Source organism: Microtus oregoni, unplaced genomic scaffold (assembly GCF_018167655.1).
Source record: "Microtus oregoni isolate MIOR12 unplaced genomic scaffold, Mior012 000079F_ref0000094, whole genome shotgun sequence".
NCBI lineage: Eukaryota > Metazoa > Chordata > Mammalia > Rodentia > Cricetidae > Microtus > Microtus oregoni.
In genome coordinates this window covers 1,918,367-1,943,674 of record NW_024544537.1, presented here as the reverse complement: position 1 = coordinate 1,943,674, position 25,308 = coordinate 1,918,367, and the positions used below count along the sequence as shown (strand labels likewise).

The window sequence follows — 25,308 nt, the reverse complement described above, 5'->3', positions numbered from 1 at the left end:
CACCTGCCTAAAATAACTTCTGAGTGTGCCGAAGACTATCCCTGTGGTTGATATTTTTAATTTATTCATTGATAATTTCATACATGTGAAGCAGAAGAGATGCTTTGTCAGGTAAGAGCATTTGCTGCTCTTCAGAGGACCCAAGTTCAACTCACATCACCTGGTCCAGGACATCTGTCATCTCTCTGGCACCTACACACACATACACACACACACACACACACACACACACACACACACACACACACACACACACACAATAAATAAATAATTAAAATTATAAAATAAATATTTTTCAAATCAAAAGATAAATTCCTGGCATGAATGTGTATTTCATGCATTTATTCGATGTATATTGATCATATCAACCCCCACTCTTCCTCCAAACTCCTCTGAGTTCCCCACCCCAACACATCTTCCCAACATAGTGTCTTTGTTTTTAACCCACTGAACTCAATTAGGCTGTCCATATGCACACGGAAGCAGGACTATCTATTGCGGCATGAGCCATATACTAGTGACCATACCCCTAATGAAGTGACTATCCCTCAGCCGCCATCAACTAGCAATAGCTTCTTGGTGGTTAATCTTTTTAATGGTTTATAGATTATTACTTACTTTAAATATGTTAATAAATGTTCATTAACTTCCATTTGCTTTATGTGTTATCACATATAATTAAAATTTCTCAGAAATAAAATACTGGCTTTTCCCCCCTGTTTCCTTAGCAGCCTAAAGCATGGCCTGCTTAAATGATTTGTTTATACTCATTACAAACCCTTTTATTTTAATTGTGCATATTTTGCAATTAGCTTCTGTAAAACAGTCATGAACTACCTTTTATTAGTTTTAATTGTGTCGTTAGAAAGCTGTAGAATGCTTCAAATGGCTTTGTTTGTTTATTTAGTTTGTTTTTTTGCTTGCTTTTTTTTTATAAAGGAGAAATAATTAGCAACTAGACTTTGGACTACAGAATTAAACATCCAAGGAAATTGAAGTAACTAAGATTTTTCAACTGGTTTGGTTTGTTATTGTTGTTGTTGTTGTTAAAAACCTGGTAAACCTGGGACTGGCGTTGTGGCTCAGTGGGCAAATCCTTGTTCTGCAAGCATGTGAACCTAGGCTTGAATCTTCAGCACTCGTGTAAAAAAGCCTGGTGTGGCAGCACACATCTAGAACCCCAGCACTAAGGAGGCAAAGAGAAGAGAACCCTGGGAACTTGCTGAGAGAACCAACCTATTGGAAACAACAAGCTTCAGGTTGATTAAAGAAAGTGACTGATGCTGACCTTTGGCTTCTGCATGTGCAAACAAAGGTGGATTCACCCTCACACATTATACATGTGTACACACATGGAGTACACACAAAATAATGAAAAAACTCAACTTAGTTACAGTCGTTCCCCTATGGTAAATGATGTCCTATTTCTCATTCTCAAATTATGCGGTAAAGCTGGAGCGATGTTTCAGTGGTTAAGACACCGGATGCACTTTCAGAGGACCTGAGTTTGCTTCTGAGCACCCAAGTTGTCCAGGTCACAGCCATCAAGAGAAGAGAATTCAGCACTTTCTTCTGCCTTCATGAGCATCAACATATACAAACAGACAAACACACATACACAAAAATAAATCATTTTTGCCTGGGTTCCTCTGTGAAACCTGGAACTCACTACATAGACCTTGCTAGCCTTGAACTCACAGAGATCTGACCACCTCTGCTTCCCAGGTTTGGGGAACTAAAGTTATACACCACCTGACCCAGCAGTAAATCTTTTTTGTTGTTGTTGTTATTTATTTATTTATTTATTAAAGATTTCTGTCTCTTCCCCACTACCGCCTCCCATTTCCCTCCCCCTCCCCCAATCAAGTACCCCTCCCTCCTCAGCCCAAAGAGCAATCAGGGTTCCCTGCCCTGTGGGAAGTCCAAGAACCACCCACTTCCATCCAGGTCTAGTAAGGTGAGCATCCAAACTGCCTAGGCTCCCACAAAGCCAGTACTTGCAGTAGGATCAAAAACCCATTGCCATTGTTCTTGAGTTCTCAGTAGTCCTCATTGTTCGCTATGTTCAGCGAGTCCGGTTTTATCCTAGGCTTTTTCAGACCCAGGCCAGCTGGCCTTGGTGAGTTCTCAATAGAACATCCCCATTGCCTCAGTGTGTGCACCCCTCGTGGTCCTGAGTTCCTTGCTCATGCTCTCTCTCCTTCTGCTCCTGATTTGGACCTTGAGATTTCTGTCCAGTGCTCCAATGTGGGTCTCTGTCTCTGTCTCCTTTCATCGCCTAATGAAGGTTAATATTCAGGAGGATGCCTATATGTTTTTCTTTGGGTTCTCCTTATTTAGCTTCTCTAGGATCACTAATTATAGGCTCAATGTCCTTTGTTTATGGCTAGAAACCAAATATGAGTGAGTACATCCCATGTTCCTCTTTTTGTGTCTGGCTTACCTCACTCAGGATAGTGTTTTCTATTTCCATCCATTTGCATGCAAAATTCAAATTTTGCCTACCCCTGGACCCAGCAATACCACTCTTGGGAATATACCCAAGAGAGGCCTTATCATACAACAAAAGTATATGCTCTACTATGTTCATAGCAGCATTGTTTGTAATAGCCAGAACCTGGAAACAACGAAGATGCCCTTCAATGGAAGAATGGATGAAGAAAGTGTGGAATATATACACATTAGAGTACTACTCAGCGGTAAAAAACAAGGGCTTCTTGAATTTTGCACCCAAGATATTTTAAGAAGACGATTGCTATTGAAGAGTAAATATATGCTTTGGTCTTTGTTTTAAAAAACGCTGGGTTTGCCAGGCAGTGGTGGTGCACACCTTTAATTTCAGCACTTGGGAGGCAGAGGCAGTCAGATCTCTGTAAGTTTAAGGGCAGCCTGATCTACAAGAGATAGTTCCAGGACCGGCTCCAAAGCTACAGAGAAACCCTGTCTGAAAAACAAAACAAAACAAAACAAAAAACCCAATAAACAAAATCCCACTGGGTTTAAGTCTTCATGGAAGCCTCTAAGATATGGCAGATGAAGAATGTGCAGGCTGATAGAGGAGGACCACAAGTTCACATCTGTTCTCTACAGTGAGGCTCGGTCTCAAATTGCAGTCAGTTCAAAAAGTAAAATGTTCAAAAGAAAATTTTATGTGTGGGTGTGGACTATTTTCAATAACATTAAAAGAAGGGAAAGATTCTTTCTCATTTGTAAAATCTGGTTCTATATTGCAAACTTAAAACATACAGCAGCCAATTTCTACTATTCTAGTATCACAAATTTGGAATCATGCTGAGTCTGAGTTCAGTAAAAATATAATTACTGATAATTGCTTGGGAAATAAGTACATGAAATTTTCTTCATGTCAACAAACTTTACATTTATTTCTCTATTTGTTTAATTTAACCTTCCCTATGTTGTCCTGATTATGCTACATCTAGATCATTAGTTTTTATTCTGTTTTATTATTTATGTACTTATTAAGTTTGCTTGTCAAAAGCTATCATGCCCAAATATAAAAGTTTGCAATGGTCCTGAATACTGAATGCAAGGGAGACAATGAAACCACATCATATTTTGCCTTCAGGCTACTAAAATAAAAAATGATACTGTGATGGAATACAATTGTAATTCTATTTTTAATACATGCTTCTTTGGCATAATTTATTGTCAAGAGTGTCTCTACCAGAGAAAAATGTGATACTAAAGACAGGGTTGAGCTCATATAGCCTGTACACTGACTTATCTCTCATTGTTCTAGTCTGTCCTTCAAAATTTAGAAGAAACAAAGTATTCAACATTATGTAAAAGATAATACATCCATTTTGTTGAAGCTCTGAGCCAGCCTCATAGTGTTAGAAATGAGAGTTCACATGAAAAAGATCTTGGGATGGGGAAATATGAAAAAAAGGTGCCTCAGGTCGTGGAGAACACGTAGTTAGATGAATTTAGTTGGTATATTGACTGTTGCCAGTGGTCCAGCCAGATTCCTTCACTGACCTGGTGTACGCCTTCCCCTGACTGTTAAATGCTGAAGGCACAGGAGGTAATCCTTTTCCAAAAAACATCCCTCAATCAAAAGGAAGACTTTCTACCCATCTTGTCTTTCTTAAAACCATGAGAGGTGAAAGAAAATAGTACCTTTGTTTAGACATGTGTCCCACCACGGTCTAATTTGTATATCAAAGCTTCTGGGGATAAGCTCTCCAAATGGGACCATATCTGCTTTAGCTTTCCCATCTCTCTTCCTGTTTCTCTCCCTCTCCTTCTCCCTATCTAACTCTTTGCTTCCCTGAAGCCTGACCTACAACACTGGGCATCAAAAGCTGTGTGCCTAGCTTTGCTTCGGCTGTACCCTACTTTTTCTAACATCCTGAATGTTTGGACTATATTTTTTCAGGATCTTGGTTCACAAACAATTATTCAGTATGGTTTTCTTGTAGAGAAAAAAAATATTGTTAGTTACTCTTTCATTTCTTAACTACAGAGATATTTGTCATACACAGAGATAATAATTATAAAAACTTGGCCTTGGGTTTAAACTAATATAGCTTATAGCTCTTACAACTTAAACTAACCCATTTCTATTAATCTACATTCTGTCATGGGCTGTCCATCCTGCTTCCTCTGTGTCTCCTTGCATCTTTCCATATGCCTACATTTCTCCTCCTCTTCCTTTCTCTAACTGGAAATACAGCCTATACCTTCTGTCTAGTTTTGCCATTGAGCTTTATATCAAATGTCTGCACACAGTGCACAAATATCCCACAACAAATAAAGACATATATATATATATACATATATATGCTGTTTACATATATAAGCTAAGCATAATTGAGCAGCCCATTCTTTCCTTCCCTTCTGGCTTATTTGTACAGCTACTCCTGCTTTGGCCTCTCTTACATTATCTTGGGCATCCACAATTGACACTTCTATTTTCTTTGTATCTACAAGCCTCATCTTGCCTTACTTTCCTCCTAATCCAGTTTAGATTCCACAGTCTGTATTTCAATCACATTCTGTCTAAAATTGAAACACCCTTATCCCTAAGTATTTGTGCCACAATCATCTGACAAAACCTTAAACACTGATCAACTGTTTTCTTCTTTCTCAAATGGAACATTGTTGGAAAAGGGAATTAGAACAGATTGATTCTGCTAAAACATTTTGATCCTCAGCCTCAAAAAGACTCTCTGTGCTATCTAGAAAACTGGTTTATATGACCCTCCCCACTTGATCTACATTCATCTTCAAATTCAGCAAATATTTATTACACACCATGCATACTATACCTACTCTGTTGCTCCACAATTTTACAGAATAAACAAAGGCTCTTGAAATAGAATTCTTGAGGCTAGGGAAAGGGCTCTGTGGGGAATAACACTTGGTATAAAAACAAGAGGACCTGAGCTCAGATTCCCAGCACCCACACAGAGGCCAGACATGACACCATGTTCCTGTAACCAGAGTTCTGGGGAATAGAGTCAGGCAGATACCAATGCCAACTATCATAGCCAAAATCCTGACCTTCAGACTCCATGAGGGACCCCTTTCAAAAAATAGACAGACAATAATAAAAAAAATCTTTCAACATCTTCATCTGGCCTCTACATGCACGTGTTTGGTCGTGCAAACACGCACGCACACACACACACTTCCTCCCGCCCTCCCTCAACTTATTCTTATCATCCAAAGTGACCTATGTCTTAGAGCAGATAGAATTTCTTAACTGTCAAATCAAAATTACTTCCTCACAAACATTTCTTTGATAAGAGACAATTCCTTTCTTTTTTCACAATAGGTTGATGACTATAATTTCAAACATACTTGAAAAGTCTTTAACTACATAAAGATAAACAAAAATATGACAGGTAATTTAACTTTTTAAAAAGAATAACTTGACATATCAAATTTATATATCATTCTAAATCAGCAATTTTGTATTTATAATTAAACATTTAATGAAGTGAAAATTCGACTTACATTAAACTAGTCATAATAAAATTTGTCTTTGTTTGCTCTTTTATGGAAAGCATATTTCAGATGTTAACGTCTTTCAAAGAAACCCAGAGTCTAATGACTCCCTTCGATATTTTCTCACTTACAAATTCCAAACTAGAATAAAACCTAGTGGAAGTCACATAATACATCATACTGCTTAGAGTTAACTGTACCTTTTGGCATTTTATGGGCAGTATTAATAATTTAAACATAAATTTAGGTATATAATATTAAAATCCCTAATAGTTGAAGTATATTCTAACTCAATGTTAGATCTCTTTAAAAGATGTAGCGCCTGCATTCACACTTTCCATAGTGGAATTAGTTCCTTTTCCCGTTACCATGACAAAATACCCTGAAAAGAGGAAGAAAGATGTCTTTTTGGTTCACAGTTCAATAGTACATTCCACCATGACAGGGAAGTCAAGGGGGCAGAAGCCAAAGGCAGCTCCTGGACTGCCACCTGATCAATGAATTTCTTCCTGTCAAAATTTTCAGCATTCAAGAGGCTAAGAAAGAGGAATTATGTGTTTCACACCAACATAGGCTGTATAATAATTTCTAGACTAGCCTGAAATACACAGGAATAGCCTGCCTCAATAGTAGTAATAGTAGTAGTAGTAGTAGTAGTAGTAGTAGTAGTAGTAGTAGTAGTAGTAGTAGTAGTAGTGGTAAATTGTGGATAAAAAGACATTTGAAAAGCTTCTGTGAGGTTGGTGAGATGTTTCACCTGGTAAATAGACTTACCGCCAAACCTAATATAATAACAGTTATAGAAAGTTACAAGTAGTAAATAATCTATAATAGCTGCTCCCTCTTCTGATTCGATTAAGAACTATAGATGAGCAGTTAATACAAAAATAGAGTTAAATACAGATCAGAATAAAAATTTTGCTTAAACTTTTTAAATTTAAATAGTCACAAGTGTTTTGCTTGTGTGTGAAGACTCTTTGAGTGGACATACACTGATTGGGGTCCTCCACAAGGCCCACTGATAAAGCAATCTGTTTGATTTCCAGTTCTGGTTTCTTTAGTGTAGAGAGAATGCATCAGAAAACATGGGGAGCATTCTGATCTCAGACTTCTAAATTCTTAAAGTTGCTTCCCTAATTTTTGACTGGAGCCTCATCTACACTTACCTAATTGACAATGTTTACTTCTCTTTTTCTTTGTGAAGCAAGTCTTGTAAAGTGCTTAGACCCCATCTCAGGCAACAGTAGCCTTTTTTTCCTCTTAAAATGTTTCTTTGATTTTGGAAATTGCTAATTAAATTATGTTTGTAGTATTGATGAGAGCAGGTTTGTAGACATGCATACAAAAGACGGCTGAAATGTACACGCAACTAACATCTGAACTAATGAGAGGAGAAGAGATAGCCACACACAGGTACTGCAAGCATGTTTACTTATTTGTAGATCACTTTAGGGATCGTCAGCTATCATTGGTACAGAGGAGGAAGCAAAATGTTACCACAGCACCCTAAGACGTAGGGTTTACAGAAGGAAAGAGGAATATTGTAAAAGGAAAATGACTCTTGCCAACCCTAAAAGGGAGGCGGGGAGGAGGCAGAAGTTTTTAATAAAAAAAATTAATAAAAAAAGGAAAATGAAATGGTAAAGAGGACTGGAGATTAATTTTTCCTTCTTTTTTAGCTTCAAATGAGTCAGTATTAATTGTTCCTAACGTTTGAAGAGAGAAAGTAAACATTAAATTATTAGAATCAACGCATTGGAACATGCCTACTACATATTAAAACGGAAACCTAAGCATGACATAACTTAGAAACTGAACACCTCACTATTTCTTACAGAGAGCCATGCTGGCACCTTGCCGTTTCCACAGTGCTTCCTGTTTCCCATTCAACCTCACATGTTTATCTGTGATAATTAGTAATTTCTGTGATAATCTAAAAGGATCTGGTTGCACGTCATAACCATCTTCATCCTTATCCAGGTTTTTCCATTAACATTTCAGAAGTCTGTTTTCTAACCTTTACATTGCAGAAAACAAAATAATTATGAATCATTCCCTTGAGAGACACAAATGTCCATATAAAGGAGTTAATGGCCTTTCTACCTGGGCACTTAGTGCCGATGCTTTTAAACAATGTATTTCTTCATAAGGAAATGGAATAACTTTTACTTGGAACTGTTGCAATTTTAGTATGATTCCAATGTCATTCCACCAATACAATGTGTAAAAATGTGTCTAATGCAGGTTTTTAGATTTTTACATAGTAAGTAACAAACATTCCCCTGTTAACGTATATATTTCAGTACAGATTACCCTGTTCTTCATGTGTTAAGATCATCACTAATAGACTAAGACTTTCGCCTCCCCACAGGAAATTGTGGTTTTAGTATATTTTAATAGCCATTTTTAAAAGCTGAAGGGCCTGGGTATGGTGGCACACACTTTTAGTCTTCATGCTTGGAAGACAGAAGCAGGTGAATCTCTGTGAGTTTAAAATCAGTCCAGTCTGCATGTTGACTTCCAGGCTAGCCAGGTTTATATACCGAGACTCTGTCTGAAAAATATTAAAACTGGAAGTCCTGCTTTGTAGGAAGACCCTATCCTAAACCTAAATGCTAAGTTCAAATTATTCCTCTGTTGGTGACCCTCTCCCTCTTGGGAGTTCTTTTTTTTTTTAATTTTTTCTGAATAAATCTACATTTCCTCTGCTAAAAATCTTAGTGATTATCTTGCTATATTTCATCTGAGTGCAATTTAAGAGTCTTCTATTCTCTGTAAATGGTAGACGTTAGTTGCCAGGTATTCAGGTTGATTTGAGGATAATGCCATCCTTGTTTCGAATGTACAGACCAGCTTCCATTTGAAATCAAAAGAAATATAAGGGCTATAGATGTGGGTATTACAAACAATGTTTTTATACAAAAACAGTGAGCACCAGACAGGGAAATAATACCTCCCAGGTCAAGCAAGTCCACTAGGGAGTCAATTCAGTGATGCTGTCCTTGTGAACAGACATTACATTACATAAACTGTTCTCCTAAGTGAGGGAGTTTGTCCCTTAGATGTCATTCGTTGGAAAATTTGGTTGTCATGCATCATGTTAAAGATCCATAAATGCCAACTCGATGGGGTAGCTATGATGCATGATATTCTACTCTGCATATTCGCATAGTGTTCTGTTCAATAGATCCTCATGATGCATCACATCAGAGACGCCTGCTTTCAAACTTCAGAAACAGCCAAAATCCCCATGGGAGCCTTCCAAAGTCTCTGCAACAAGGACTAAAATACCATGAGAGCAGAAAGTCATCCTAGGCTGACAAAATACCTTCCTCCCTAAATAAAAGTATTTATCATGTAGTAGGTACAAAGGATGAATGTACTCGCATGATTTAGTTTATCTTCTCATTGTAAAAAGTAAAGAATCCCTTGCTGCTTGAAACATAGGATTTAGAATCTAGCAGCATTCTACTGGTCATGTCATTCCAGATTTTGTGTTGAGTAACATAATGTGGTAATTAAGAATATGCACTCTGAAGAAAACAAATCCAAATATGTATCCCAGGTTACAACATTTTTACCCATAGAATTTTGGCACAATTTAAGACCTGCAAGTTTAGTTTCTCAAAGGTAAAATGAGGATGCTCCAAGTATCGGCTTCATAGGGTCATTGTGTAGGAGACAGATTAATGTATGTGTGGGTGATGCTTATCACGGCATCATGTACCAAGGAACTGGAACACGATGCTGTAACACTAATGCATCCTAGTGTGATAGCCTATCTTGGCTTCTAATAAAGAAGAAAGTACCATAAATGAGTGATAACAAACAAGAGAAATCTAGTTCTGTCACATTTGGGGGTGAAGATGTCCAAGTTTAAGTGACTAGCAAATATGTCTGGTAACTATTGCCTCTTGCTACTTCCTCCCCTAATCAAAGGGGCTAGCTTCATGTCTGAGGATTCTTTGAGAGGGACACTGTCTTGGCTACAATTTATTGCTGCAACAAATTGCCATGACCAAGGGCAACTTCCAGAAGTAGTTTATCGGGTGCTTAAAGTTTCTGAGGTGCCGGGCGGTGGTGGCACAAACCTTTAATCCCAGCATTCGGGAGGCAGAGGCAGTCGGATCTCTGGGAGTTCAAGGCCAGCCTGGTCTACAAGAGCTAGTTCCGGGACAGGCACCAAAGCTACAGAGAAACCCTGTCTCGAAAAAAAAAAAAGTTTCAGAGGGCAAGCTTATGACCATCATGGCTGGTCACATGGCAGCAGGAAGATATAGTCCTGGAGAAGTAGCTGAGAGCTTGCATCCCATCTGCAAACAAGAGTCAGAGAGAGCTATCTGAGAATGGGATGGTCTTTGGAAACCTCAAAGCCCAACCCCATGGACACACCTTCTCCAACAAGACCTCCTAATCTGCCTCAAACAGTTCCACCAACTGAGAGCCAAGCATTCAAATATATGCGTCTCTAGCGGCCATTCTCATCCAAAGCACCACAGGCACTGATTTCAAAATTCGCATTTCAAACAGGCCTATTCCCTAATATTGCCAGAGAGCTTACAGTCTATATGCACTAGTGATAAATGAACACTTTCAGATCGTAGAGTGAACCTCACTGACATTACACCCAAAACAGAGTAAGATGTCTTACAGTTCCAAGATGTCTAGAATTCTTTGATTTATTTTTTTTATCTTCTAATTCATAGATACTTCGGGGAGAAATTGCACCTCTTAAAGAGAATGTCAATCATGTCAATGACCTTGCTCGCCAACTTACCACTTTGAGCATTCAGCTCTCACCTTATAACCTCAGCACTCTGGAAGATCTGAACACCCGATGGAAGCTTCTGCAGGTAGGCATGCTCTGGGCTCTTTGACATAGGATAATGACGTGTACATAAAGTTTGTTTGTAAGGAGCAACAAAGGTTAATCCCTTTTCCACGCATAATGATGTATCCTCTTAATTTCAGCACATCAAGGTGGAGCCAGGCAAATCTCTGTGAATTTCTGGCCAGCCTGTTCTACATAGCAAGTTCCAGCCTAGCCAAGGCTATATAGCAAGAACCTGTTTCAAAAGAGTATTATTCATTTGATGTTCATAATAACAAGATGCTTTGTATTGCTTTATAAGTCCTAGTGTTACTAAACCCAATTTCAGATATGTCTGAGAGCTGGAGTCAGTATGGCTTGTAATCGCATGAATGACAGTGGTGAACCACAATGGAGGCACTGAATTGCTAGTGGACAATTCATTTGTGCTGGTATTGCTAGAATTCTGAAAACATCCTTTCCTTTGCAATTCTAACTGAAACAAGAGTCAATAGTATGGTATTAAATTGTCTTACGAACAAGTATCACTATCATCAATCCACACATAGAAGTAGGTTTTTTATAGGTTTGTATAGTAAATATAGGGAATAGGTATGTGTCCCAGGTGTCATTTACTTGCTGTGGCATCTTAGACAGTTTAGTGAATCTTTCTGTGTTTTAGTCTTTCCTCTAGAAGACAAGATAATATAAGTTTCTACATTGGTGATTTTTGTTATGATAAATATATCACAGCAATAAGTATAATTAGTCATTGGAACAGAACTTGTGCTACAGTACCCTATACATTCTCGATCTTAGTGTTATTACAGTTTTTACTATGATTATAATACATAGATTTGGGGATCTGATTAATTAGCTGTGTGTCTTTTATGTCATTTAACCTCTGTGGTTGTCAGTACCTTCATCTCCAACATAGGTACAATAATGTTGAATGAGCTGATTCACATAGTTCTTAGAATAGCATTGGTCTTTACAATAGGAACATAGAAATGGATATAGAGGTAATGTATATTTCCTCTACAAAGGACACTGTGTTATGCCTCCAAACTATAAAACTTGTTTAGTCATAAAATTAGAGACTCATTTTTCCTTTTCCAATTTCACAGGATACAGATTGTATACTCCTGAGACTTGAAAGAAACTTGGTTTGAAAGAATTTAGTGTCAAAGTTTTAATAGGGAAAAATGATAAGCCAGGTTATTCTGTCACCAATGGTCTATTTGAGAGTGTGAAGAGTCCAGTTGAAGAATTATTAGATTGTTATTAAAAAACAAGTTTCAAATTTCAGACCCCTTGAGATCTTATATAATTTAATTCTAGTATGATGAATAATCTTGAGATATTTGTGTCATTAACTAAGGCGAAACAATACCAGAAAACGACTCTGTGCCTCTATATGTCCATTGACCCCATGATAGCTCAGTACTATTAAAACCATATCAGTTTCATCCTTAAAATATCTTTCATTTAAAGCATATATAATTAAATTAATGAGTGACCAAAGGCAACCAGTGATCAAATTTGTACTATTCAAGCACCCTTAGAATAAATTTTCAATTTTCTTGTAAAACGTTGAGTGCTACATTTGTGTTTCAGAATGTAGGACATGATTTGTGACAGCTACTTGCAAATTTATGACTGAGGTCAAAAGACTATGAAAGATAGGAAAATCTCTTGCAAATCAATACTACACGGGCCAGACATAGTGATGTACCCTTTAATTCTAGCATTTGAGAGGCAGAGGTAGATAGTCTCTGTAAATTCCAGGCCAGTCTGATATACATTGTGATTTTTCTGGACAGCCAGAGCTACATGCTGAGACTCTTGTCTCAAAAATAAAAAGCAAACAAATAATCAACTCTATGTGAGTTTGAGAATGTAAATAAGTAGTAGAATGCTTACTCAAAATGTCCCGAGTTATAGCCACAGCACTACGAAAAAGACTTTATGATCCAGTCTAGTTATACTATTTATTTATTTGTAAAACATGTACTAATGGTTTAATTCTTGCACAAGGACTTGATTGCAATTCCATGCAGATATATGGCAGTAGATGGTGGGCTATAGCAAACAATCGTACAGTCTTCAGTGGGTTAATATGTAAACATCTCTAAACTATAATTCTTATTTTTTGAAATTAAACATTACAGTTTGTCTAAGGCTACCTCCAGTTCGTTTCTATGATCCTTTATCTGGATATCAGGAAGAGAGCATACATGATAAAACTCAGTTTAGAACCAAAAATGATGCTTCTTTTATTCATATCGTAATATATATATATATATATGTGTGTGTGTGTGTGTGTGTGTGTGTGTGTGTGTGTGTGTGTGTGTGTGTGGCTAGTTGCAATTGCAATACTTCTTCCATAACTCTAAACCTGTTATCTGGAGGCCATATAGATGTAGACTTCTCATATTAAATAACTTAGTCAATTTTTGGCTCGTGCTTCTCTTCTAAGTTGAAAATTTAATTCCTTTATTTTTGAGCAATCACCTTAAAGATATCCGTAGAAAATTTTTCTAGCAGAAAGATGATGAGCCCTTGATTTCCGTTCACAAGAAACTGAGTGAAGGCAATCACATACTTCATTTACTTTGACCATTATTCTAACCAATCTGCTACATAATCATAGCTAGTTATAACAGTGAGTCATTTTTCAGAAAGGGAACAAGGCAAATACAGATAACTGTCCAGGTTAATGAGACTTCATGAGTTCAGTCTCTCTGACATTTAAAGGAAGCCTAATCTCTGTTGATTATTGCCAGGAAGTGTGTCATGCTTCATTTCTGTTGCTCATCGGTGTCATAGCTGAGTGGGACTGTTGGTTGCATCCTTTCTTTGGAAGTTTGAGTGGAAAATTTGGTGCCGTGCAATCTTGTTCTCAGGGTGCAGAGGGTTTCAGATCATTACAGATCAGGTTCTCCAAGTCTTATGTCTAAAGTGTCTTCTGAGAACAGGAGAAATGGTCTTCCTCAGGGAAGATTCCTCAGTTGGTTATCTAATACCAAGTCCTCAGCCCTGAGATCAAATACATATAAAGTAATATTAGAGGGATTTAGGAAATTGCATTAATGTGTTTAGGAATATATACTTATGTGTGTGTATGTGTGGGCGACAATATTAAAAGAGGACATAAATTTTGAGAGAACAAGTTGGGAATAAAATGAATTGGAAGGGTTGGAGAGATGGAAGGAGAAAATGATATAATTATATAAAATTTTCAAAAAATAAAAAATAAAATAAAACAGTGCACATTGTAAAAGTGGATATTGCTATCAAAAGATTGCATTCATTTGTGGAATGAAGAACTCAGTTATATTATGTGTATTCTACATTTAAAAGAATGCATGTAAAATTAGGGCATTAGCTAGCTTCTCTGCTGAAAAGCTTGCATTACCGTCGTGATAGCAGCGTAAGTATACAAAACAAAGAATTTAATCACTTATGGTGCTTTATCTGTTGACAAATATTGCATTAAAACTAGGTACAAGTTCACATTTCTTTCTGGTAAGACAAAGAAAAGGTGAAAACACAGCAGAATTAGTAGAAAGGCATATATAGATGTGAGAAAAGGAAAGAAGCCCTAAATTTGAGAAAAGTTATGCAAGAGAAGGAGTAGAATTACATGCTGTCTGACTTTACCTTTCTTGACATTAGACTATCCTGGGTTTAGTTACTTGACAAATTCATTTTGCTTCAGAAAGAAAGCCGCACTTGTATGTCAGCTGTATATAAGATCAGTGAAAATGGTTGAGACATATAAGACAGACAAGTGTGACCATCAATAGCAGGATAAGATCTAGTCATAATTTACCTCGACATAGAAATAGTGAATAAAGAGGCTTCCGAATTTATTTGGAAGCCAGAAATAGAAGTAGAAGACGTCCATTTCCTTGTTTCAGATTTTCTGTCGGCAGGAAATTCCGTGTCTTCCCTCCCAGAGTGCATTGGTACCACGTGGACTATTCTCAGGGTGTTAAAGGTGTTGCTTTATTAAGCGTCCTCAGATACATCCTCACGATCCTTGCAGCATTCTTCTTTCTGTGTTATGAGTACATGTTATGACTATTCACTTTCATAAGCAAGGAAACTGAGACGTACAAACCTGACATGATGCAGTCACATCCTGGGGAAGGTGTCACAAGATCTGAATCCGATCCTCACAACTGTCCTGTCATATTTCCTTGCCTTAAAGGCCCATTAAACTTGGGATTAACCAAGTCATACTCTAAATCTGTTTTGGACAATAAAGGTGTGAAATGCTTGATTTTTTTTCAGACCTACTCTCTTTATAAAATAATTCTTGGATACAATAAATTTGAAAGCTGCTTTTAACAAACCAATGGATCAAAACCAGTTCTGTGTACCCTTCAAAATCACACTTCTTTCAAATCTAAAATTTGAAAGCAAGCTATTCCTTGTTGCCTTTACAACTTAGCAACTACATTAAAATCGAATCGAAGTTATTTTAATAAGTCAACTCTTAATGTAAAACCAATCCTCATATTTAGTCAAGTACAAATGTGTATCAAAAGTCAAAAGGAAAGAAAGGTAAAACAAGAATCCTTTTCAATTTTGAAGTAATGCGCAGACATTGAGTGGCATGGCCATTTTCCTTATTCATCATGAAAGGGAGTAGTCTACAATCTCTGCACTCAGGAATAAATCCATGCATGACAACGAAAGGATGAAAATACACTCTTACATAAAGAATACATGCTATATTAAACATAAGGTATTATAGACTGTGAAAACATGTTAAATTAAATATTATTAAGGCATTTCTAGGCACAAAGTTCTTTCAATATGTTAAGGAGCCATGCCGGTAATGGTGTATATTTTAAAAGATTTGCTCACGTTCCTCTGATAACACGCATACATAGTTGTTCTCCTCCTGCACACCACTGTAGTCATGTTCTAGGAACATTCTAGGCACTCGCATCCTGCATTGCCATGTATGCTTTCATTCTTTCATTTCTTTTCATTGGATTACCTCTGAGTAAGCATACTATATACTGAGGAGTCATGGTCATAATCCTACTTGGTCGATAACAGACCAAAAAGTCCTTTCATACATACAAAAAAAATGTGTGTTCTGTTATTCTCCCCGGATAGTCCATTGTCTTTCAACTTCTCCATGCCATAAACATGCAGGAATACTTGAGTGGCTTCATTTGTTCAGTGACACTAAACAAATTATTGAAATTTCAAAAATGAAAACCAGGCTGGGGAAATAGGTCAGTGGCTGTTTTTGCTTTCTATGTGGATGTGACAACATGAATTCCGATACCTAGAACCTGTATAAAGGCCTGACACAATAGCAATTATCTGAAATTCCATCTCTTCTAAGACAAGATGGGAGTTGGAAACAAAGGGCATGTGCGGAAGCAGGCAGGCCAACAAGCCTCATATATCTAGGGGCAAAAACCAAGAGATCTTGTCTCAAAGTGGAAGATCATATCTCCCACCCAAGATTGGACTTTTATTTCTATACGTGTGTTATGTCACTCAAACATCCACATGGGCACCCCAAAATATGTACACATGTGCACACAAGTCACACACACAAACTCACACACACACACACACAACTCAACTAACTAAAATGTATGCTTATTTGGGGTGACATAGATTTTCTAAGCATATCTTCTTTCTCTGTGTGTTTTTATCATCATTGAATAAGTTGGCAGATCTTAACATTTTCCTCACACTTTTCTGTAATAATTTTATACTAATTCGTTTGCATTGTGGAGTCTTTTCTAAGCAGGGAGCCTAGATGAGCTGCACCATCTGCTCTTGCTAATGGCATAGGCCCTGTTGCTTTGAACTTAAACAGAGGATGCCCAGCCTGCTCACTTCAGCATTGCTAAAGAGCGATTCTACTGCTAGATCTGCCTAGCGTATCCTTCTTTGATTTATTTCTTTAGCAACACCTAAAACGGTTTAAGATTGAACCAGAGAACACAATCTGAGAGTATTCTCCATGGAAATATAATTTTCTGTATCCGTGGTTCTCAAAATTTAGTGAGCATCATAATTACTCGGAAGGCTACTTAAAACAATTTGCTCGGTCCCCTCACCCAAAGTTTTGAATTGACTAGGACTTTGGTGGAATTCCAGATTGGGCATTCCTAACAAATTCGCAAATGAGGTTGGTATTGCTGTTCCAGGGACCATACTTTGAGAACCATTGTCCTACATTTAGCACATGTCAGGTGCTCAAGCTTAAGATGTGAAAATAAATGTATGCCTTCAAAATGTTAGACACCTTGAGCGTTTCAACTCTAACTAGAGAGGTTAAGCATAGCATCAGGGAGAAAGTTCTGTGCTAGAGAAGTTGCAGTACCATGGAACCATGGAGACCAGGCACTTAACTTTCCTTTGGACTGGAGGAGGAAGGTAAAGAGAGACTTGAACAACACAGGGAATCTTTTAATAAAGTACAAGCAACATAATCTGCTACTGAATGAGTTTATATTTACTCTGTTTCACACTGCACTGTCTAAACTACGTTTTCCAATGTGGTGGCATATCAAGCTTTTGGAACCTTGAATTCATCCAGTCCACGTAGGGACATGTTACAGTGTTACACACATTCAGTTTTCAAGGACTTTGTACAAAAATTGAAATTTCTAAAATGTATTTTATACTGATTACATGTAGAACTGAGAATATTTTACAAATTTCGTTAATTAAATTATGTCATCATAAAGTATTTACCTCATTTATTCTTTATGATTATTCAAATTTGGATATTTTTCTTTAATATGGAGTCTGTATACCATGCCAAACAGAACAACTGACAATGTTGTTTCCTTTGACATTTTAAATGTGCTTATTAGAACGTTTAATATTACTCATGTAGCATTCACTCTCGTTGCAGTGGACAACACTGGTCTACAATATAGTTTCCACAACCTGGATAAATAGAAGGTTCAGAGCAAAAGTTTACACTTCAGCAGTCTCAATAAGCCAGGCTTAATATCCAGACCCATACGAAAGAGAAAAGGAATGGTGATTTTTTTTTTTCAGTGTGACTACATTTGGAAAAAGAACAAATATAGGGGTACAGTGACCCTTAGTCCTTCTTCTGGGTACAGGAGTTTTAAGTTTCAATAGGGAGGTATGCACAATTAAGCCAGTCAGGTTAAGGTGTAATTCCATCCATCATTGTCTCTTCTTTGGTCCTAGAAGATGATAAAAAAAAAAGTCCTTCTTGCAAATTTATTTGGAAAAGTTCTTGGGGGAATAGTTGGTTTGCAAGAGATAATTACATCTGTTTCAGAAGTGGATAAGATGTCCTGTGAGGTTCTAGTGTTCTGGAAATGTGAGGAGACTCATCTGGAAAGGTTACTAATAATTGTTAGGGAAAAATCCTAACACGGGCGGCTCGGCCAGTGCAAAGAAATCCAATTAGGTCAGCTTAAAGCGAATTAAATGCCCATGTTTTATTAAGTAGCAGCGCTCTCAGGTGGCCTAGAGCATGGCAGGGGAAACAGAAAAGCAAGGAGCATTGCAAACCTGGAACCCTGTGTTCTTCCAATGGGAGACCACTTAAATACCCTGCGGGAGTGGTCCTGACCCTCCCCTGGGGAGGGGTCTAGACCTGGCATGCTGGGATTTGGAGTCCAGACCAATGCAACTCTCAGGCCAGCGAGCTGGGATGGATGTCAGGGGCTCGGGTTATGCTCCTGACTTAACAATAATAAATTAGGGTTTGAATGAGAAATCTTCTCCATAGGCTCAGGGGTCTGAACACTTGGTCCCCAGTTGGTGATGCAGTTTAGAGAGGATATGCTAGAGGAAGTATGCCACTGGCTTTGAGAGTTCATAACTTCAACCCATTTTCAGTTCACTGACTGTTTTTTGTTAGCAGTGGAAGATGTGAATCTTCTTGCTACAGACACCTGCTGCCATGCCCTACCTTCAATATGGATTCTTCCCCTGGTATCATGAACACAAATAAACTCTTCTTTAAGTTGCCTAGACCATGGTGTTTTATCACAGGAATAGAAAAGTAATTAATAAAACCTACTTTTGTGCTTTGAGCCAAAGGAGACAAAAAGATACAATATGAAATTACTGTTGCTGGGATTTCATTCCTGATTGTGGTTACTCAGTAGTCCCAAGTGAGGAGTCAAAGCTTTCCTGTGAAAGCCACCAATTGTCCCTTTCACTAGCAGGGCTAAAAGTCACCTAGAGAAATAATGAGAACACCCACCAGAGACTCAGTTCATCTTCCAAGAACTCCGTGATTCTGTATTTCTCTGAGGCTTTCTGGGGATACTGTTTCTCTATGACGATGGATAGCAAGAATCCCTCTCAAACTATGGATTATTTAATTTTACAGAGAAGCATAAAAATATATTTTGACATCAAGTGGTGCCTGTATCTTGAATATAAAATTGTCTTACTCATATACCACTCTTTATGAAGAAAGCACTCGTGTTACTAACACAAATTTTAAGCAGCTTGTCACTTTTTATCTATTTAAAGATGTTAAATGATACTTCTGTAATGTGATGATCCTGCTATCTTGAGAATGTTAGCGAAGGATTTTCATGGTTAAAAAAAAATAATGAAAGCTACCCTTCCACCTCAACTATAGAAACAATATATAAGAAAAATAGCCCTGATACATTCAAACTGATAATATGCTCTTCTAAATGATTTGGATTGCAGAGGCAAGCCTGGTGTGCCTGCTGACAGTTTTAAAAATGTTGACGGTAAAGGAAATGAAAAGAACAAAGAAGACGGAAGAATGTGTTTGTTTTAGAAAAGCTTAGGTCAGGAAGGATTTGTTGGCATTAAGAGCAGAATGACCCATGAAAAAAAAAGGACAATTAAGTTCTAAGAAAACATCTTTTCAGTAAAGAGATAACAATCCTTTATGCTTGACCTCAACTTTGTTAAAGAAAAAAAAAACAGGAAGAATTGAACAAGACTCTTTAAAGAGCTAAAGAAGGGTGTAAATCTGACCGTTTAGGAGAGTGACGTGCCGAGGTCAAGGCACATGGTCAAGCTTCAGAACATGTGTTTTCTAAGGCTTTTACAAGTGCTGTACTCTATTCAAGAGGAGCCTGCTGTTGAAATTGGTCAGGTATCCTCAAAAGTAATGCAGCGCATATGTTCCAGAGTCTGCCCTACGTGTGCTAAAAGAAGACATGATTCTCAACTTCATTCTCCATTTTGTCTTTAAAGCCTTGGGATGTGTGAGACTTTAGGGCTGAAAATGAATGATGTGGCAGGAAGTGTGACAAAAATTAAATTGCGTGAAGGACAAATGAGAATAAAAGACATCGGCATTCAAAGAAATCTTCGTGGAGCTGTAGAGAATGAAAGGCAGATTCGTTTTTTTAAAGAAATTTTGGAGTGTGAACCTGAATCATTATGGAGTGTTACTTAGAACACTTGATGACTTAGATCTTTATGCATACTATTTAATGTCTAATTTATTTTAATCAAGAATTCATTTTGCTAATTCTGAAATTAGTGATTACAGTAATAAGCATTCTGTTATTATTTTAAGTAAAATATGTCCCAATTAAATATATTTACACAGCAAATTCATTTCCTTATGCATTCATGTTCTACATTCCTGACGTCTTAAATTCCTTATTAAAAGTTTTATATATACATGTGTATATACATATGGGGCTGTATTTCTGAGTATATAAAGTTTCAATAGTGTCCCTATCTGTCACTTGGTTCCTAGCTAATGCTTGCCCTTGACTTTAATTTCTCAGGGCTTTATTCTTTGTGCCCTTCTCTCTGCAGTCTGACCTTTTCTGTCCTGGAGTTTGACCCCAGCTGCCCTTTCTTCCACATTTGTTTGCCCTGGTTGTTTTCCTCATGGCTTTTCCCATTCCCACTGCCCTGCTGTGTGTGAAACACTCCGCCAGCAGCTGCTCCCAGTTCCCATGCTACGTCATGGCCAACATTCAAAGAGCTGCTGTTCTCACATTTCCACTAGCAAGACACCCCCGCCTCCGCCTCCACTGCGCATTCCTAGGGAAAGGAGAAAGGGGCCTTTTTCAGGCCACATGAATAGCTGCATGTTAAAGGCAACTCTGTTGGGAGGGTAGAAAGAAGCTTGCAAAATTCAGAAGTGCTATTTTGGAAGATAAATGCCCCAAAGTGGAGTCCCAATTATTATAATTGATACTACTTCTTTATTTTTTAAAATATTCTACAATGACCTTAAAATAATGATTTTATGGCATAAATCATCCTATTGCTTAATGTATCAATTTAATAAGGTATTAACAATATACTGCAAAATAGTAATAAAATGAATTAGAAAATGATTATTATATTAGAAATAGAGCTTTGAAACAGTCATGCTTATTTGGCCAATGAATTATCACATTATAAATTAGAAAAAATTGTTGCTAATATTATGCATTATTGAAATTAGTAATGAGCAAACACCAGGCACTACGGCAAGCCACGTTCTCATCTGAACACTTTTACTTACGCTAGTGTCTCTATGTCTCACGATGAGTCTATGGTGTGCCTATTGTTTTGATCCTGATTTTAGAATTGAGAAACATGGTAACTTGTCAAACTCCGTAAGTGGAAGAGTCAGGATATGAATCCAGGGAATCTGGCTGGTGAGCCTGTCAAAACTACTAAGAGTACTGCATGGCTAATATGGCTATTGCATGAAAAAAAAAAAACAAGAAAAAAAAGTAAAGGACTGTATCTAGTTATGGTGAAGGAGAAAGTTTATTGCAGATAAAATGAGGAGTGTAGGTACAGGCAGGGACAACTGGGAGAGGCCAGCCTGAGCTAGGCCATGTGTAGGAAGGGGAGGAGAGAGGGGAGAGAGGGGAACCAGATGTAGCAGCCAGCAGGCCAAAGGTACAAAAAAAGCAGGTAACCAAAATGGCTGGATTATATAGGGCAGGGCCTCTGAGTGAAGGGCAGCCCAGCCTTTGGGCTGGAGAGTTCAGGGTAGAGGACAGGGTGTGCCAGCCATACGCTGTAACAGGTAGAGTCTGAGATGCTGGGAGAACCTGTTGGACAGGTCCATTTTGATATATTAAATAGGCACCTCAGTCATCTGCCCTGGGTTCAAAACTTAAAAGTATGGGTTAACAAGGCAATACTTCCTTGTAATTTATAATATAAACTTATATTTGTCACCTTGTGAAGAATTAGCTGTGCTAGAATATTTGTGTAGTTCATACAATATTCTGGGCTCCAGCTTAGGAACTGGAGTGGAAAGAAAGAGCATTAAAGTGATAGGACTCTTACATGAATCTCAGCTCATCATCTTGGAAATATTCTGCATAACCCAGAGCCTCAATAGGTCACAGATTTAAAAGCACAACCACTGGCTGTAGGCTCGGCTGAATTTAATGATCCTGTTCTTTCTTAAATGAATAGCCCTTAATTCAGTGATTCAGTCAATGCATTTTATCTGCTATTTACTCTTTGCCAAAGTGTATATTTGGATAGCGACAAAAAAAAAAAAACCCTCATAGAGGTTAAACATTGGTGGAAAAATCAGACATTAATTCTTTTAATCCCTCTTATAATCATTATGAATTTTAATAAGTGTATTGAAAGAAAATGGAGGATAGTACTATATCATACAGTAAAGATAAGAGCAAGAAAACAAAAGAGTAAAACTGAGAAAAAGTGACACACACACACAGAGAGAGAGAGAGAGAGAGATTTTGGGGTGAGAGTGGAAAGTAGGAACAGGTGAGCATAACACCTTCCCAGAAAGCAGCCATCAAACCATAGCCTAAGAAATGAAGATAAGTTAACTGTGTATCTTGCATATTCATTTGCAACTTCTATTTTCTATGGCCTGAAGCTTAGGGCTAACACGACAAATAGAGTAGTATAATCCCTGTTTGTAAATTTAATAACTAGAGATCATTTGAAGTAATGAACTACAGAGCTAATGTATAATTAAGTCACATCCAAGGAAGATTTCCTTCCATTATGACAGATAGCATCCTGCTTGCTTTCTCCACGGCATTTATGAAAAAATATTTCTATACATTTGTTTTCTGATGAAATGAAACTCTATCTTCCCAATCTGAATGTAAGCTCCGTGAAGGCAGAAGCCTACATGGTTAAGTTTATTGACACAAAACATTTTTCTTTGGTATAAATGGATCCAAAATATATCTTACAAATGTGTAAATGCATGAAACTAAGTAAAAATTCTGGGCTAGTGAGGTCAGCAGGTAAAACTATCTGCTCCCAGGAGTGATGCCCGAGTTCAAGGCCTGGAACCCAACAGCTGACCCAACTTGTCCCCTGTCCTTCACACACAGCATCTGTACACATACAGACACATAGACAAATAAATATAATAAATGTGCTATTTAGCACTGGAAAAATACATAGAAAGTTATAACATGGTGGGGGAATGAGGAATAAGATTGTGCCTTGAAAACTTCATAATCATGTCTAGATTTATGTTCTAATTTGCTCACCAGCACTAAAAAACTTGTAAGAAAGCATAGAGCTGTTTAGAAATGACATATGGCACATTTATCTTTTTACCTTTACTCTCTGGTAAACATGGCCCACTGATGTCCTACAGCTTTGTTGGCAACTAATAATGTGTAGGCATAAAAAAATACATGGAATATATTTTGTTACCATCTGAGGAAACTTAAATTGGATAGTTTCCCCTCTGCTTCTTAAAATAGTCGTCTGGTGCCATCGAGAGTCAACAGTTTGATCATCATATGTTTAGGTCCTAGAAATCATCACCATTAGTGTATTCAAATTAGGGAATATACCCTTTACCCCAAGTTTCCTCGTGCCTATAGCAAAACTTACAACCCTCCCCTGGCCTCCAGGCAATTGCTAATCAATTTTCTTAGATTGCAAATTAATTTACATGTCCTAGTTTCGTGTGAATGAGATATCACCATACACTTTCGGCTTCTCTTTCAGCCAGCATAATTGTCATGAATTTCACTCACCATGTTCTCGATAGCAACAGTTAATTGCTTTTTAATGCTGAGTAGCTGTCTCTGGTATGGTTTTTACACCTGTTTCTTTTTCCTGATACTGTTTAGTAGACTTTTGAATTGTTTCTAGAGTCAAGCTTCTCCTAGTTCCTTTTTCTTTGTTGTGCCAAAACACCTAAGAAGAGCCACTTAAGAAATCAAGGGCTTCTCTTGGTTTACAGTGCGATACGGAAGGCTTGGCGACAGGAGTGGGAGGTGGCCCATCACTTTGTAGTTACCTTCAGGGAGCAGAAAGTGGGGAATGCTGGTGCTCAGTTAGCCTGCCTTTTCCCTTTCCATGTAGTACAGGACCAAAGGACATGACATGTGATGGAGGAAGGTCATTGACTAATAAAGGAACTGCCTTGGCCCATTTTATTGGTTAGAAGATAGGTGGGAGGAGTAAACAGAACAGAACTCTGTGAGGAAGAGGAATTGAGGTCAGACTCGACAGCTCTCCTCTCGGGAGCAGACGCCTCAGAGAGACACCATGCCCCACTCCCGGGATGAAGCTCCGACCCAGGACAGACATAGGCTAGAATCTTCCCGGTAAGACCGGTTCTCACAGATTATTAGAGATGGGTTGATCGGGATTTCAGAATTAGCCTGTAAGTGCTAGAGCTAAAGGGCCAAGCAGTGTTTAAAAGAATACAGTGTCCGTGTAATTATTTCGGGGCATAAGCTAGCCGAGCAGGCGGCCGTGGTGCTGGGAACACAGCCCCGCTGCCCTTATTACTACAAGATGGTCACACATTCAAAATTGGTCTTCCTTCCACATCTTCCCTTGGGAAAACTCTGATAAGCACAATCAGAATGTAGGGGAATCCAAACCCAGATAAGTTAACAATGACTACCCATCACAGAACTATCACAAATAAGGCTGAAATGAACATCCACGTGAAAGACTTGTTATAAATATTTAGTCCATTCGTCTTTGAAAAATGCCCAGGGAAAGAACAGCAACAAAAGGTATGCCAGATATATATATTAACTTAGGAACCCGGAGAACTGTTTTCTGGGGGGGAGGGGGGAGTTAGGATAGTTCACTATACTTCCTATTGCTCTGCATCATCCCTCAAGTTTTAACATCATTTAACATCCCAGTCATTTGAATTGTAGCCATTGTTGTGCCGGACTCTTCCTGGGAAGATGCAGTACACACCACACATATGCAAGCATGCGTCTACTCCTCCCATAAAGGGAGCCCACAACAGACAAAAGTAGTGATTGCCAATGTCCAAAGTACTGAAACAATGAGTTTTGTTTTATTTTTTAACTCGGGTTAGTAACAGGACTATAGACGAGGGTCACTTGTATTAAGCAGGGGTAGCCCGAAAGCAGCTGTATCACCAGAAAGCCCATATGAGCACAGGTGATGACTCCAGAAAACTGGAATCCTTGAATTCTCTTTGCATCTAGTATGAAGCTCAACAGCCCCAACATCTCTACCTGGATTTGGGTGCTCATAGTCTTTAACTTCAGCATGTGTTCACTCCCTTTTTCCTACTTCTGATTGGGGTC

General features: G+C 38.0%; 1 protein-coding gene across 2 annotated transcripts in view; it reads left to right on the top strand.

Annotated features, from left to right (window-relative positions):
* Dmd (dystrophin) overlaps positions 1–25,308 on the top strand; it is a 1,759,261-nt gene that overhangs the window by 1,408,093 nt on the left and 325,860 nt on the right. For both annotated transcript variants that reach the window (XM_041642825.1, XM_041642826.1), the window contains one exon: positions 10,680–10,826. In XM_041642825.1, coding sequence (XP_041498759.1) covers positions 10,680–10,826 — 147 coding nt within the window. The remainder of the gene's footprint in view (positions 1–10,679; positions 10,827–25,308) is intronic.